The sequence below is a fragment of the Nematolebias whitei genome, chromosome 16, assembly GCF_014905685.2.
Source record: "Nematolebias whitei isolate Nwh7 chromosome 16, NemWhi1, whole genome shotgun sequence".
NCBI lineage: Eukaryota > Metazoa > Chordata > Actinopteri > Cyprinodontiformes > Rivulidae > Nematolebias > Nematolebias whitei.
In genome coordinates this window covers 14,016,494-14,032,606 of record NC_056513.1, presented here as the reverse complement: position 1 = coordinate 14,032,606, position 16,113 = coordinate 14,016,494, and the positions used below count along the sequence as shown (strand labels likewise).

The 16,113-nt window shown below is 37.3% G+C and overlaps 1 protein-coding gene across 1 annotated transcript in view; it reads right to left on the bottom strand.

The window, feature by feature from the left end:
* The window catches only part of myh11a (myosin, heavy chain 11a, smooth muscle), a 40,521-nt gene extending 25,179 nt beyond the window's left edge, over positions 1-15,342 (bottom strand). The window contains exons 1-4 of the mRNA XM_037689700.1: positions 15,238-15,342; positions 10,704-11,068; positions 10,339-10,495; positions 2,698-2,725 (exon numbers count right to left, since the gene is read on the bottom strand). Coding sequence (XP_037545628.1) covers positions 2,698-2,725; positions 10,339-10,495; positions 10,704-11,045 — 527 coding nt within the window. The 5' untranslated portion in view covers positions 11,046-11,068; positions 15,238-15,342. The remainder of the gene's footprint in view (positions 1-2,697; positions 2,726-10,338; positions 10,496-10,703; positions 11,069-15,237) is intronic.
* Positions 15,343-16,113: the final 771 nt, after the last annotated feature.

The window sequence follows — 16,113 nt, the reverse complement described above, 5'->3', positions numbered from 1 at the left end:
TCAGCCATTTCAGCTATGTTTTTTGGTAAATTCAGCCTTTTTAAAGCTAATTTCCTGATTTTTTAGCTCATTTCTGCTCATTTAAACCTAATTCAACAAATATGTGTTCTTGCTGCTTTCTTCTGCTTGTTTATTTTAGCTAATTTCAGCTGTTTTTCAGCAAGTTCTTCAGCAATAAGCATTCACACTGCATTTTCACAGAAAATGCAAATTTTCTAGTAGTTTTTGATTTACCGATATATTTCTCGTGATTTTATGGCTCTTTGTTGGAGGATGGGTCCTTATGTAGAGATATGATGAGTGTTTTACAGTTTGTGATAAGATGTATCAAGGCAATATTTTGTTTGAATGCTTTACAAATCAACACAGAAACATTTAGGCATAAAGGAAAATGAATAATCTGCTTGTATGGAACATTTCTTCAACTCCTGTCACTTCTACTTTCCCCACAACGTCCATCTCCTCATCTTTCCTCCGATCTTCTGAACAGGTGTTTTTAGAAACTCTACGTTCTAAATTAATTAGCAAAGGAGATCGTGTTGAAAATTGTTGAGTGATATTTAATTTTTAATTGAGGTTTTTTAAAAAAGCAGCCCAAGATATTTATTTTCTCTGACTTTGAATGAAATTTTATGCTTTGGGTTTTAAAGTAATCAGTTTATGGCAGTTAGTATTTTTACTCATTTGTTTTTATACATATTTGAGTTTCAAATGAATGTTTTGGGTTTGGGATTTTGGGATTTATTGGATCAGCACTCGTTTTAAATGTGCTTTTTTATTTTTTTTATTTCATCTAAAGGATTCCTCTTGTCTCAGAAGAGACAATGAAGGCAAAGCTGCTTTCCTCAGTAAACTCATGGTCGGGATGAGTCAACATTATATAAGAGGCGACCTTCATTAGATGAGTAAAAAGTATGAAACAATGTATTTTTAGTGACAATTTTTTTTTTATAAAGTGCAGATAAATCTGAGAAATACATATCAAATTGCCAAAACACAAACACTGATATTGCTTTGGTTAATTCCTTGTTTGGGCTATTATATACCAATGCATTACATACATGATTATTTTGTCAGTACAGTATTCATGCCTCATAAGTACACTGGGTGTATTTGAATACATTTGAACGACATTAAAAGAAAAAGTGATTACTTTAATGTATCGTGTCTACTCAGAGCAAGGAAAATAAAATTGTTTTACTGTTTTTAAATCATACGAGCATTAAATAGCCAAACAATAAACTAATTGAATCAACAGTTGCATAAAATAACAATTTATTTGCTTTTTACTACAGACAAAAGTAAAAAGGTGTGTCTAAATTCAAAGACCTGCATTACGTGAAGTTCAAATTTGACCATTACAGAAAATTACTCAATGTCTGGAGTTTAGAGAAGCTTTAAATCTTGGAGTAAACAAACAAACAAAAAAAGAATATTTGCCAGATTAGAGTACTTTTTTGGACTATAAGGCGCACCGGAGTATAATGCATTAAGCGAAATAAAACCACCACATGAATACTTCATGTGTTTTTTTTTGTGCACCATGTACCACATCAAATCAGTCGAGGTCAGTAAGCACAAAAAGAATTAATACATAAGGCTCACTGTCGATTTTTGAGAAAATTAAAGGATTTTAAGTGCACCTTATAGTCCGAAAGATACGGTAAATATTCCCCATTCATAAACATTTACCCAAATATAAAATGTGAGAAATATTAAATGTACATTTAAAGTTTTAAACAGATCTTTTTCTCATTTATGGCTCCAGAGTCCTGTTGAGGCCCAAAATAACTGCAGGAGTCAGAGTTTACAGCTCTGCCTGATTTAACACAATCTCTCAGTATTGAGCTGCTACGATAAGGAAGCTTAATTGTTGAGGAAATAGTTTAAAAGGAAAGAATTTGCTGCATCCTGGATGCAGTAAAGTTTTTTTTTAATAGCTCATTTACTGAAACTATTAAACCCTGTGTAGAAAGTTTCTTACAATGAAGGAAATATTGCAATTTTTAAGCAGCTTGATTGATCTAATTTAGCAGAGGATGAACATACTAAGTTGCATTCAGTGTACTTGATAAAATGTGAGGCTTTATATCTTTCTACTAATTTCTGCAGTACAGTATCTGCATTAGATACGCTTAGTATAAAGTATAAAATTAGTTTGTTGGATTCATCATCTTTCTTTGTTGCTGTTTACGAAGACACTTCAACTGAATCATGAAACCTATTGGGTCAATAAATCACGTAAGAAAATGAACCATAACAACTAATTTAGGCCATTCCAAAAATTATATAACCAAAGTAACAAAACAAATAGTTTTTCTCCAAACGACAGTGTCCAGTCACAGTTCTCAATAATTACTTTGAAGCAAACAAACAAAACGGAGCCCAAACATTTGGAAAGCTTATCTAGTTCTCCCATCAGGGTTCAGGGCACACTTCCTGACCAACTCTGAGGGGAGAACAAGGCCACAGCCCTCAGGGAGCGCTGCACATGTATCACTGCTAAACAAGTTTGAATGTGATCATAGAGCAACACAAATGGAGAAAAGGGAACATTTCTTGTGCTTTAAGAGAGACGATTAAAGGAAGAAGTGGGTCAAGATTATGGATGGATGGATGATTTCATTGTTTCTTCACATTTACCGGTACATATTTGTCATCTTTCTTACATATGAAAAGATTAAAACAGTGACTTACGTGCAGAGAATGGACTGGTCCTCACGGTCTACAGAATGAAAGAAAATTACAGCATTAGACAATTTTTACATCAATTAAGAGGCGCCATGTCATCGCAAACAGTACTAACTATTCACCTCTTTAGTTTTTTTATTTTTGTTCACTTCAACACATTAAAGAAAGAAAAAAACTGTTAATACCAGACAAAGATGACTCGAGTTAAAACAAATGCAGTTTTTAAATTATTATATAATTTATTAAAATGTGGGGAAAAGCTATCTAAACAAACCTGTCCCTAGGTGAAAAAATAAAAAGTGGCAACTGCAACCAAGCCTTTGTGATAAATGGCGAGGAGTCTTTCACATGGAGGAGTGCTGCTGTGCATCATCGTCCTGCTGCAGAACCCAAGTGAGCTTGAGCTTAAGGTCAATCTGATTATTGGACATTCTCCTTCAGGATATTTTGGTAGGGAGCAGAACTCAAATCATCCTGGTCCTGAAGCAGCAACGCAGTCCCAGACCATCACACTGCCACCACCATGTTTGACAGCCTGTTTTTTCCCCCACACTGAATCGCAGTGCTAAGGCACCTACGTTTCACAAAATATAAAATGTCCACATATATCATTCCGTCTGCCTCTAGCGGTTCATAAATCACAGATGCAGGCCACATCCTAGAGAGAGTTTTTAGAAATGAAGCGAGCAGTGCAGAAATAAATTAAAAAAAAGGGCACAGAGCAGGACTCAGCTGGGCTGAGGTGGCGTGTAAAGCATCGAACGTGTGACGGGCATCTCCCTTGTTGTGTTTTCAAAACATGACCAATTAAAACTTAGTTTAGCAATTCTCTTCGGAGTTAGCCATTTTAACTAAATGCAAAGTTGCTTTGTGTCATCATTAATCTTCCCTCAGTGACAAATCTGTTTTCTGTTGTTGTTGTTTAATCTCACAACCGTGTAGTTGAACAGACCACACATCACCACTTCATCACATTGAGCCCGATTACCTTGTCATATGTTGCCCGTTTCACCTCTGTTACTACCTTGCTTTGTGGTCCAAAGGGGTGGGCTGGTTTTAACCACATTTGTTGCCTCGGTCCATTCAGAAATCACACAGAGGTGTCCAGAAAGTAAGTCCTGGCTTGAAGGTTTTTTTTTGTAAAATAGTCTTTTCTTTTAGATGCAATGGAATGCACACTTTAAAAAAAAATCCCTTTTGCCTCATCAGTCCACAGAATAATTTACCAAATGTCTTGGGGACCATCAAGACGTATTTTGGCAAATGTTGAGACTGATCTTTGTGTGTGTGTGTGTGTGTGTGTGTGTGTGGGGGGGGGGGGGGGGGATGTTGGTCAGCAGGGGTTTTGAACTTGGAACATCCCATGGCGGGCATTTTCGCTTTTAGTTTCTCGTTCAATCATGAACAATAAGCTAAACTGAGGCGAGTAAGACCTGCAGAACTTTAGACGTTTCTTGGTTTTTACCTCCAGCATGGGTCATCGGTGAGCTCTTGAGTCATTTTGGTCAGCCAGCATCTAATGGGAAGGTCCACCACTGTTCCACATTTTATCCATTTGTGGATAATGGTTCTATTTAGGGGATTTCTTAATTCTACAGCTCAGGTAGAATCAGATCTGAGTGTGACTGGTCAAACAACAAACAAACAAAAGTGGCCAATCAGAATTTATTCATGATGTGACAGGATGGGAACAATTACTATTTCATACAGAGCCTGATTGATTTAACTAGCTTTTTTCCTTATAATAAATCAAATCAATTCAAAAACTGCATTTTGGGTTTACTCAGGTTATTCTGGACATTAATATTGTTTGATTGCAGACCTGAAAAATGTGTGACAAAAAAAGCAAAAACACCTTTCTCACAGCATTGTACTGTTTTTCTCCAGGAATAAAAATCAATTAAATTAAGTTCTTGAACCGCCTGCTGAGACAGGCTGCTTTAGGTCTCAGAAAACATTTAACCACAAGTACTTTGACATGTAAACATGAAAATGAAGTTTAAATACATAGAAATACACTCCCCCCCCAAAAAAAAAAAAAAAAAAAAACATTGGGAGAATACATCAAGTCCATTTATGGCTAAATCCCTCAATTCAAATCGACTCCTGGGGGAGTCACAATCCTTTATCTAAGAGAGAATTAAACTTTGATGTCAGCTTGTAACAATCAAATGATATAATGTAGCCCCTGTGAAAACAAAGCCAAGTAATCTACAACAACTTTCAATCCTCATGCAGGATGAGCATAATTTATTATTTAATGTCTAAGTCCTTTGTTGGAAAATAACTTGTGCAGAGATCTGCACACACAGAGTTACAATAGGCAGCCTCCCTGCTCTGTAAACTATAGCACACATTCTCTTTTTTTAATGGAGGACCTGAGTTTGGCTGCTGCTCCTACGCCATTCCTTACATGCATTTAAAAAACATGCAGCCCGTTCCCTGTCTGTACTTCCTAATTAAGGCAGAGGGAATTCTGGCATGTGAGATGGCTGGATAAGAGTTTGTAAGATATCCAAAACACACTGCTCACTCAAGCAAGTGAATAAAAACCTGAGGTCAGGCGTGGTTTTTGTCACATTTATGTCTGTAGAACTGCTCCAGTAATGTTAAATTAAACTGGTAGCATATCTGTACAAATAGTGAAGTTGCTGCACCCTGAAATACACCAGGAGCTCATAAGAACAGAACATCTGTCATCTCCTGCAGCAGGACATCAAACTCCCCTGGGGAATTTCACTGTTTTATCTCATGGACATCAAAGACTGAAGAACAAATTCGGAGGACCGGGACATCAGCCAAGCTGAAGGCAGAATTTTTCAAAGCTTAAGAGAGTTATCTGGATTTGCCACGGTTATGCATCACTTCCACTCTAACATGAGAAGTGTTCATACCGGAGCGTTTAGTGTGAAACATCCTGCATCATTAGTGACAACTTCATGGGAAATCCAACCAAACAATATCAATTTGCTGACAGTAAAAGCCTCTGATGAGTGTGCAGTCCTATTTAATTTTCTGGGATGCTGCCACAAAAAAAAGCTCACACTTCACATCACTTGAATGCAAAATGTCTACACCTTAAAATGTCAAAGTCAAGGTTTACAATAAAAAGTGGGTCCAATCTTGGTCCTTGAGGGCCACTAGCCTGCATGTTTTAGAGGTTTCTTTTCCTCAGCACACCTGATTTGAATCAATGGCTGTTTAACAGGTTTTTGCAGAACATGAGACCATTCAAGTTGAATCAGGAGTTGGAGAAAGGAAACAAATAACACATGCAGGATAGTGGCCCTCAAGGACCAGGACTGGACATCCAAATCTACAGTAAATTAAACAATAATCAACAGAAGTAGAATATTTTAGCCAATACTTCTAATTTGATCCTCATTATTCACAAATCCTCAAACTAGCATTAAAATGTGTATCATTCTCTGAAGAAATGCACAACACATTCAGTCTTTCATGCAAGAGATTTAAACTAAAATCATCTCATGATAGGAGATTGAGTGATAACAATTTTGGTTGAATTTGGAAATCATGCGATTGGTCAGAGCTCGGAGTGTATGTTGTGAATCACTCTCAGCTACTACCACACCAATTTTTAGCTCAATACCTGTAAAACTCAGCTATAGAGAAGTTTTTGTGGGATCAATAACTAGCTGAGGTGGCCATCTTTAGTCAGGTTGACTCCAAAATCATTTGAAATTGCACATCCTGCCTGCACCTTTGTCCTGACTAAAATCAAGAGGTCACACCCAGGCGCTCTACAACGCATCTTAAAAAGTGACAAAGACAAAACCAACAAAGCAGCTTTTTTAAGCTTTAAAGACTAAAAGCTAAATGGGTGGTCCACAAGCTAAATATACAGACACATGTCATGTCTTGTATTATGAACCAAATGTTAGCCTGAAGTAAATAAAGCAAATAAAAACACTTTTTTCTCTTTTCCATGCAGTCTTGTGTGATCTGCCTATAAGCTGATCTTTTAAAGCTGTAAAATGTTCTTGTACAGGGATGAGCTGAAGATGTATAATCTAAACACCAGCACAAACACTAATCAATCCACCCCTGTCCTGTTTACTTGTCAGACAATATTTACACACTGTAGCTGTGGTGGCAAACACCATTTCCTGTGTATTTGTCTGGATGAGCAGATAGAAACGATGCCTCAGTGCTAAAATGTTTCTAAGGTATTTCACATGTTAAAGTGATCCCCACATTGCTCAGAAAATGCTCAGTGTGTGAAGAAAAAGCAAAAGAAAAATGCAGAAAGCATTTACACTACAAAGAAGAATGCAACATAAGAAAATGCATTGTTAAATAGTTTGTCGCTTTTAAACAAGGGGGGAAAAAGTGCACTGCTCCAATATGAACATGCAATGATTTCACTATTGAACAAATACTGTACTTTCTGCCGTACAAGTCGCATCAGTCCAAATATGTCTAATAAAGTGGGAAAAACCATAAATAAGTCACTTTGCTGTTTAAGTCGCATCTATTACGCGTCACCACTGACGCATCGCGTTTGTTATGTGTCACTGCTGACCACCCGGAAACGTGGGCCGGTGTTGTGCCAAAAATCGATTGGCTGCCAAATGGCAACGCGGGAGCGTGCAAAGAAGGACTTAAACAAGAATTTAACAAGATTATCACTTAAAAACAATTGTTTGTTTGCTTGGAATTATAGTAAAGGTGTGTCTAAGTTGAACTTTTCCTTAATAAATGCACTTTAATGGTCAAATCAGCTGCATTTCTCCTGGGCGGCGCGGTGAAATGCAGCTGATTTGACGTTTGCTTCGGGAGTTCCGAAGCGAGACGAAGGTGGTTATATATGGTAAGCTAAGTGTCTCATTAATAGCCACTAATGAGACACTTGGCTTGCCATATAACTCGAGGGCCCTTTAGCGGCTGAAAATGTTAATGTTCAATATTTTCCATGTCAATGAATGAAATAGTCAGAGCCAAAATTTGGCTTATAAGTATGAGAGGGAAAAAAAACAAATGCGTTGCTTCACTGTATAAGTAGCAGAGCATGCAAATTTATGCAAAAAGGTGCGACTTATACGGCAAAAAGTATGGTAGATTTTTTATAAATAGAGGATATTGTCTTATCTGCATTGCTTAGACCATTTTCTTCTATTAATCTTTACTCTAAGCAGAGACCTCATCTTCAATCAAGGCATCATTGTCTTTAAAACATGACAGTCATTCTTGCAGGACACTTGAAAATGGCAAAATCAAAATAAAATGTGAAATAGACATGTTTATTGACAACAAAACTGTTAATTTGTTAATAAAAAGTTTTAAACTTTTCCTATTGTTATAGGATTTTTTTTGTATATGAGTCACAAAATGTGTTGTTAGATTCAAGAATCTAAATTAAAAAAAAATTCTTATTTTGGTTGCTCCCTTCAGGGGTCGCCACAGTGAACTAACTCACACAAAGACTTGCCGATTGTTTTTACACCGATGTCCTTCGTGACACAAACACAGACCACCGAGCTACCACAGCCCTCTGTGTGGAGCAGAGAGCTGCTATCTAGGATGCCCGGGCAGCAGATGGTGGGGGTTAAGGGCCTTGCTCAAGGGCCCAGAGTGGGGTAAATGGGGGTGGAGGCAGGTGTGGGTGTTTCACCTTTCCCACCGACATTTTGATGTCGTCGGTCTAGGGTGTTGAACCAGCAACCTTTTGATAACATGTTCGCCTTCTCTCCTACCACCGCGCCCCCTACATGGCTTATCTAAATCAAGGTGTTAGCCTTTTATCAAAATGTAGAAATAATAAAAACATCCTGAGGGCTTACATCCCCTTGACAAATTAGTGTTTTTTTATTTTTACATCACATAAAATCACATCAGCTAAATCATCATTTCTCACACTAAAGCTTCTAAAGTCTGTTATTTGTATGAATAATTTGAATAAGCCTTTAAATTTATGGGCTTTAAAATGACTCTAAACACCAACCAAACTCACTTTAAGTCTTGTCCAAACATCCTGTTTCACGAGAAAACTCCGACTCATTAGAACATTAAACTCCCATTTTTTTGCCGCAAGAAGAAAAAGACCGACTTTTATACGGACAAAAAAAAAAAAAGAATATGAATGAGGAAGGGAAGGTTTCTGAAACAGGAAATGTTTTACTGCCCCCCCACCCATCTCTCCATCTCTCAATCCAGATGTCAACTCCTCAGAGGGAACATCCTCACGTCAACATGAAATCAAGTGGGCAAAACCCCCTGGAAGCACAAGAAGCAGCTTTTGTGGGAAATGAGCGGCTCTGAAATCGCATCACTGCAGCTGAAGTCCAGAGCCATTTACTGTAAGCACTGACGCGGCCAAGGCCACAATCGTCACCTCCTCTCAAACTGGCCATTAAATGCTCAGTTAATTTTCATTGTTACAATACAAGCAAAAAATGTGTCTGTATGATGAGAGAAATATGATGGAATTAATTAAACTTGCCAATCACAAAATGCAATGTAAAAATCAAGTGTCAGCCTGACAGCACAAACTAGTTCTATCTTTTAATAAACACCTTAAATTTAACAAAACATATTGTTTTGAAGCACAATCATAGAAAACATGAATTCAGGAGTTTATTTATGGTCTTCCTATGACTGTTCTCCATCAGAGGAAGCACCAAACTCCATGAATATTCAAACTTCCACTCTTCTAAAGCAAAAAATAATAGTTAAAAAGCAAAGGCTTGCAAACTCAAAGCAATGCCAACTAGAAAATTAAACAAGGACAGAATATGAACAAGAAAACAGTCTCAACAATATACTGTTTTTATCGCTTGTGTTACGGCACAAATAAGCTACTATCAATCATTTTTTAATTTAACATCTGGAGATTACATCAAAATCCTCCTGATAGGTCTTTCAGGAATCAGCGTAGTATTAACTCCAACTTTATAAACGGCTCTAAACAAATCAGATACGTTCACTGAAAAGCTAATATGGCTGCATGTAACCGCACAAAACATCAAGTCTCTGTGCTTTGATTAGTTTTGTTTAATTCAGTTTAAAAGTGCTTTTTCCACATTGGACGCTGAGTGAACAGCTCCGTTTTGCATGTTCAGCTACAGTAAAAACCGATTCAAACTGCAGAGTAATTAGTGCGGTGCAAGGTTGCACACAACTGTGGACTCTAATACTGTGTCCCATCAGATGGTCTTTTCACTGTGTGCAGTGAGCAGACCATGCCATGGTTTTATTGGGTTTATCATATGCCTGAGGTCTGTTCTTTTGTTTTTTCCTCTCTCTTTTTTTCTGAAAGTCCCCAGCAGGTTGTCAAAACAATTTCTACTCAGGCTGAAGTAAAACTGAACTCAGTTGCTGGAAAGGTGCAGTCCAAGATGAGCCGAAACTCTCTGAACTCCTGTTTTAGCTCTGAGGGCATCTACAACCTTTAAGCTCTTGCTTCTTCACCTCATCAGGGAATTCATCTGATTTTTCAGTCTTCGGCGTGAAAATCTTTTGGTTCAGCTGGCAATCAATGCCAAAGTTGAATGCAGTTTGACTTTCCTTTTTTGATCTGTAGCTTATCACACTGTGTCTGCTGCCTCCCCTCATTTAACGTACAATCACTCCTGAAGACATCTTAAGTTTGGATTGTTGAGAGGAAGTGAAACGGAAAAACAATCCTACCTTGCATCATGTTCCTGTAGGCGTTATCAGTTATGGCGTAAATATGAGGAGGGACTTCGTGTCTTTTCTTCCCTTTGTACATATCGATGATCTTCTCGGAGTAGATGGGCAGCATTTTGTAGGGATTCACCACCACGCAGAACAGGCCAGAGTACGTCTATAAAGACAAAATCATATTGGATGAAATACTTAAAAGATGGTTTTGTTTCTGTCAGAGAAACGTAATTAAAAACGTTAAGTCTTGAGAAAATGAAACTGGACTTTTCCACCCAACATCAACTTGTTTAATTTCTTTAGAGGAAAAGTTTTTATAACCCTTTGCACATAGTCAATTAGATTTTCTGCACGTTTTGCTGCATACTTACATAAATAAGCCCTGAGAAGTACCGCTCACGGAGGTTGTGCAACACAGAGGCCTCGTTCAGGCAGGTGAGCTCGGCCATGTCCTCCACCTTGCTGAACTTGGGTGGGTTCATCTTTTGGATGTCGTCCTTGTTGACGGTGATCTTCTTGCCGTTATCAGCCAGCTCCACCAGCACCTCATCGCCACGCTCCTCCTTGATGCCAGCTGCCTCAAAGCCGTGCTTCTCTGATGGGATCCATACCAGCTTCTTGGCCGCCCAGTCGGCCTGAGCCATTGGACTGTTCAGGAAGTCTTTGTCAACAAAGAGGAACTTTTCGTCCTCACTTGGGGCCTTCTTGGACATTTTGGCTTAAGGTGGAGGGCCAGCTGTTGAAAATGACAAAAGAATAAGATGTTAGGATGCAACATTGTCAGGTGGATTACAGTGAGACAATTACAGAGATGACAGAGCATGACTAATATGACAAAGGTCTCTCTGAGAAAGAAGATGTGCTTGTAACGTTGCCGTACATCTCAGAGTTAATATGCTTCTTTACATTGGGGAGTTGCAAAGTGCAGCCATTCTCACAGATCTCCACCCGCTCTCAACCCCACACTTCCAGTCACGGGGAAACAAACAAACAATTAACCTCCCCACTGATATAAAGGCCGAGGGTTGGAAGTTGACTTTAATTAACTTAACATTGTTTCAACAGCTTTATCTGAAAAGACAAAACAAAAAACTAAAAAGTACAAAGTGGCTTGTTCTTATACTTGGTCACTGCTTAATTGACAAGATTCCTGTTTTCATGTCCTTCACCCTCCATCTTCTCCCACCCTCCCTTCTCTGTCTCCTGCTAGGAGGCTTCAGTCTCGTGCTGCGATGACCATATAAGGGCCCCTTCTCTTGAGCAGGACTCTTTTCTGCGGACCTAAACAGCGAGACCAGAGAACTCCCAAACAAAGCCCATATAGGGAATAGTATGTCTTCTGCTGGCTTTGTCGTTTACTGCTAAATGATAACGGAGGCAGAGAGGCTGAGCGGGGCTCCGGGTTTAAACTGTCAGGCATCACATGGGCCCCTGCTGGAATTCATTTTTAAATGCACAAGTCAGTGGCTACATTAAGAACAAGAGTCTAGGTTTTACTCATTTCTTGGGCGATACCTGCAGTTTGACGTAGTAAATGAAGCAACCGGGAATAAGTAGGCAAAATGTATGTTACTGACACTTTGGAAGAGGAAATGCAAATGTAGCATGTCAGATATTTAACAGGAGAAAGGGGACAAAGCTCAACACTAAACCTTTACAGTGAGGACATCTCAGTTTTTATATTGTGCAGTGGGGGAGTTTTAATGTGATTTATCCCTCGTCCCGCTGCAAATGAAGACAGATAAAGACCTAGCATTCTCTGAAGGAGTGCACATCATCTGCTGCTTTTCAAGCCAAAGTTTAAACTAAGATCTGATGTTCAGAAATGACAGTTTTCCAGGCACTTTGGTTAAACCTTGACAATTATGAACATTCTTATGCAACACCTTGCATGAACTTTTAGAACTCTGCGAATGTTTTGAACGATTCTCAGCTTCTGCTATACCAAATAGTAACTCAGCATCTGTAAAATGTTATGAGGTATATCAATTTTTGTGTGAACCTAGGTTGATTAGATGTGGCTGCCATCTTGAACTGGATTGACTCCAAAAGTTAATCAATTGAATGCACCATGATATCATTTTAATATTTTCATACCAAACTTATAGCCTGATGGAGAGTCGTGTCCTGCAGGATTATACTGACTTCATCCACAGGGCAAGAGTTAGCGATATGCGGAAATAATCTGAATTAAAGTTCATGACCTCAACAATCACAAGATCTCAACCTAACGTAAAGTGAGAAAATAGGATTATTGATTCTTCGCCTCTTCATTAGGAATCTAGACATTTTAATTTGGACTCTATTTTAAGTTTGCCATATTCTGTACATCAAGCTTTCTGTTAAACAGCTAGGCAAAAATATCAACTACAGTAACTTTATTCAAATTTGTTTGATAAAGCTAAATGTACCTCATGATTAATCAAATTAACATTGCATTTGAACTTTAGAGTGTAAACTTCCTGGATTAAAGCAAATAAATCATCCCCTCTGCAGACATCGTCCTCGTACTGTGTATGTTGAGACTGGCACACAGAGTGGGAGCTAAGCTATAAAAAAAATATAAACTGTCCTGGGAAAGCTTAAACACAGTCCTAGGCTAAATGGGCAAAAATAAAACTGTCTAAATGCTAACCTAGATTGGTTTGTATTTGTTAAAATCTAGTTTGCATAGAAGTCCAGTGAGTTAAGCCATCCTCAAAGTTAAATCCATGCTATGATGAGTAGCATCTTACAGGCTTTTCCTATACAGTCCCCTATGCATAAGGATATGCATTAAACCAATTTATTTGTCACAAACCAGCTCAGTATTTCCATCAAGCCATTCTCTTACACAGTCTGTTTTGTCAATAGAGTTTGTGTTCAGCTTGTGAATCTTGCAGACAGCCATCTGAAGTGGGACTGACAGGTTAAAACAGACCAGCTGAAGCAGAAAGGCAGTCATCACAAGACTAATAGTCATCTTTACTTTTTATAAGACAATACACTCCATTATATTTCATTTTAAAGGTCATAAAATGCAATAAAATTAACTTTTAAAATCAAAATGTCTTTTTTTTACTTTGTTGTCAATTTATCCTGCTTAATTGTTGTACTGTATCATCTTTTTTTTAAATTGTTTACATTTATGCATCACTTGGTGTTAATGCAATTCTCCTACAGAAAAAAAAAAAATGGAGGAAACTTTCACAAAATTATTCTTTATCTGTCAAAAATAAACTTGCCCCAAAGGCTTTACGACCTTTCTATTTGAGGCTGACAGAATATGACCTGCAGGACAAGAAAATGATGTTCCTCATTTCCTCTCACAAAATGTTCCACAAGCCTTCTTCCTGTTACTATCCTACAAAAAAGTACTACATGACTTTTATACGTTTGGCTTGAGGAGCAACATCAAATAGAAAGAGGTTTCCTCAACTGAACATGCTTAGCTCATATTTAGCTGTACGAATAACCCAGTTACTGCAGAGCTTTAAAACTGAACAAATGATTAAAAAAAAACACTAAGTGCTTTTGTGTTTTGTTTAAAAAAAGCATCCTTGTCAATGTTTCATCCCTCCTGTTCTCATCAGTGTAGAAAATATAGGTAAGATGAAATACAGATGCTGTTTCCATCTCTCTTCCTTTAGCTTTCAGAGATCTTTATCAACATTCTGAAAAGGTAAAGAATCACAGATCAAGACCTTGTCCATTTATATGCTTTTTATGTTGTATTAAAATCATATGTTAGAGATTCTTTGGACTAACTTAGATTATCTCCAATAAAACCAAAACTAATGGATGCACAGCTAAGTACACCGTTAATATGTTTTTTTTTAAAACTTCTTAATTTGAATTTTTATTTTTACATTTGTTGACAGTCTGTATCTTAAACCACAAAGTTCAACATGCTTGACTTAAATGTAACATAACCATATCAGGACAACAGTAAACACCACCAGAGTCATGTTTATAGATAATAAGACTCAACTTCCCGTTAATCCTCAACACTACTGTGGCTTTACTGTTGGGCTGCAGCAGCTCTAATTATCCAGATGACAAAAAAAAAAAAAAGAGAAAACATTAAATTTGCTCCTTTATTGAACTTTCACAAATAGAATAAAACTTTCTCAAATCCCTAACTTGGTTTTATTTATATCTTTTTGTTATTGTTTTTGTCTAAAATGGTTAAGGCCAGGTTTAAAACAGGAATTGCAGGTTTTATACTAGACGTGTTTCAATATAATCTAGATGCCAAAAAATAAAAAAAATAAAATAAAAACACTGAAGTACTGTAGTCTTTTCTTGGACTGTCATGAATAGAATAAATGTATCACAAATTTAAACCGTGTTTCAGAGATTCTTTCAGCCATAATATTTTAGTCCAGGTTTGAAATATTTAAATATTGCAGACTTTGAACTAGAGCTGCCCAAATATGATGCACACAGAAAAGAAATGGTTGGAATATTACTTTATCAAACTACTTCTGCAGCTAACGTTTAGTTTTAACCCCAAATACTTTTAATTTTAACCCTATGATTCTCTGTTTGTCTTTGTACACACAAAGAACAAAAAGCATGAAAAGTAGACCGTAAAATAAACAACAAAAATGCAGTTTACATCCTAAATAAATTTAGCTAAAAGTTGTTACGTCAAGCTAAACAGCTAAAGCTAATATGAGCTACTACTACTTTATTACAATTTTCATACCTTTAGTTAAAAATGTTTTATTAAAACACACAAAAAATTGTTAACTTTTTGTTCACATCATATGCAAAGTTCATTTTTCTATTTAAATACGAATGAGAAAAACAAAACAAACACATATAAACACCGGTAAAGAGTGGAGGAAAAGTTTAAATTTGACAGGTGCATTTCACTCATTTTTATATCCCTCCGCCCCAAAAAAGGGGGAAAATACTCACATAAGGTGCAGAAACTTGTGTCAAATGGCGGCTTCGGGTTTTAAAAGCTGGAGTTTGAAGAAGGCAGCACCGAGGAAGTACTCCCAAAGCAAACAGTCCAAATGACCCCCGTGAATTTTAAAGCCGAACTATTTAAACTGCACAGCTGCGCGAGGGTGGATCCGCACGCGCTCGGCTTCGATCAGCATCCAGTAGTGCGGGCAGAGGCAGTGAGCATGCGCAGTGCAGTCGGGTTTAAAGAGCCGGAAAAGTATGGGTTTACAGAGGGCATGCGCAGTGCAATCGGATTTAAATTTATGGGTTTAAAGTGAGCATGCGCAGTGCAGTCACCTGTGGAATTAAGACAAAGCATGGGATGTCTGAAGAGGAGCTACAGCTGAAGATTAATTGGATCTGGAGAAATAAAATGGCAATTTAATCAAATAGTATTAAAAAAGTATGTAAAGTATAAATAAATTAGGGGCTATATTCTTAATAGTATAATACTTCATATTCTAATGAAGGATATGTGTTTTTCCATCAATTTGTCACTGATAAATTTGTAGATGTTGAGGCATTATAACCAAACAGAATTAGGATAGTTAATAAAAGGAGCTTTGCAATAATCTACTATCGTGGGCGTCAAACTGCTTGTTGGACTTTGCATAAGACATTTTGCTGTCAATCAATTTATATGTTTGGTAAGGTCTTAAAGGTAATGGAGTGTCGTGAAGATTAGTCAAAAATAATTCATAAAACAATTTTTCTCATATTGATGGTTAATGTGTCCTTAAATTAAAAACAGAAAGCAAAATTTGTGAATTGCTGTCAACTACCACATGTATTTTCCTATGGAAACAGCCAAAGTGACTGAATATAGGTCAACAATGGCCACGG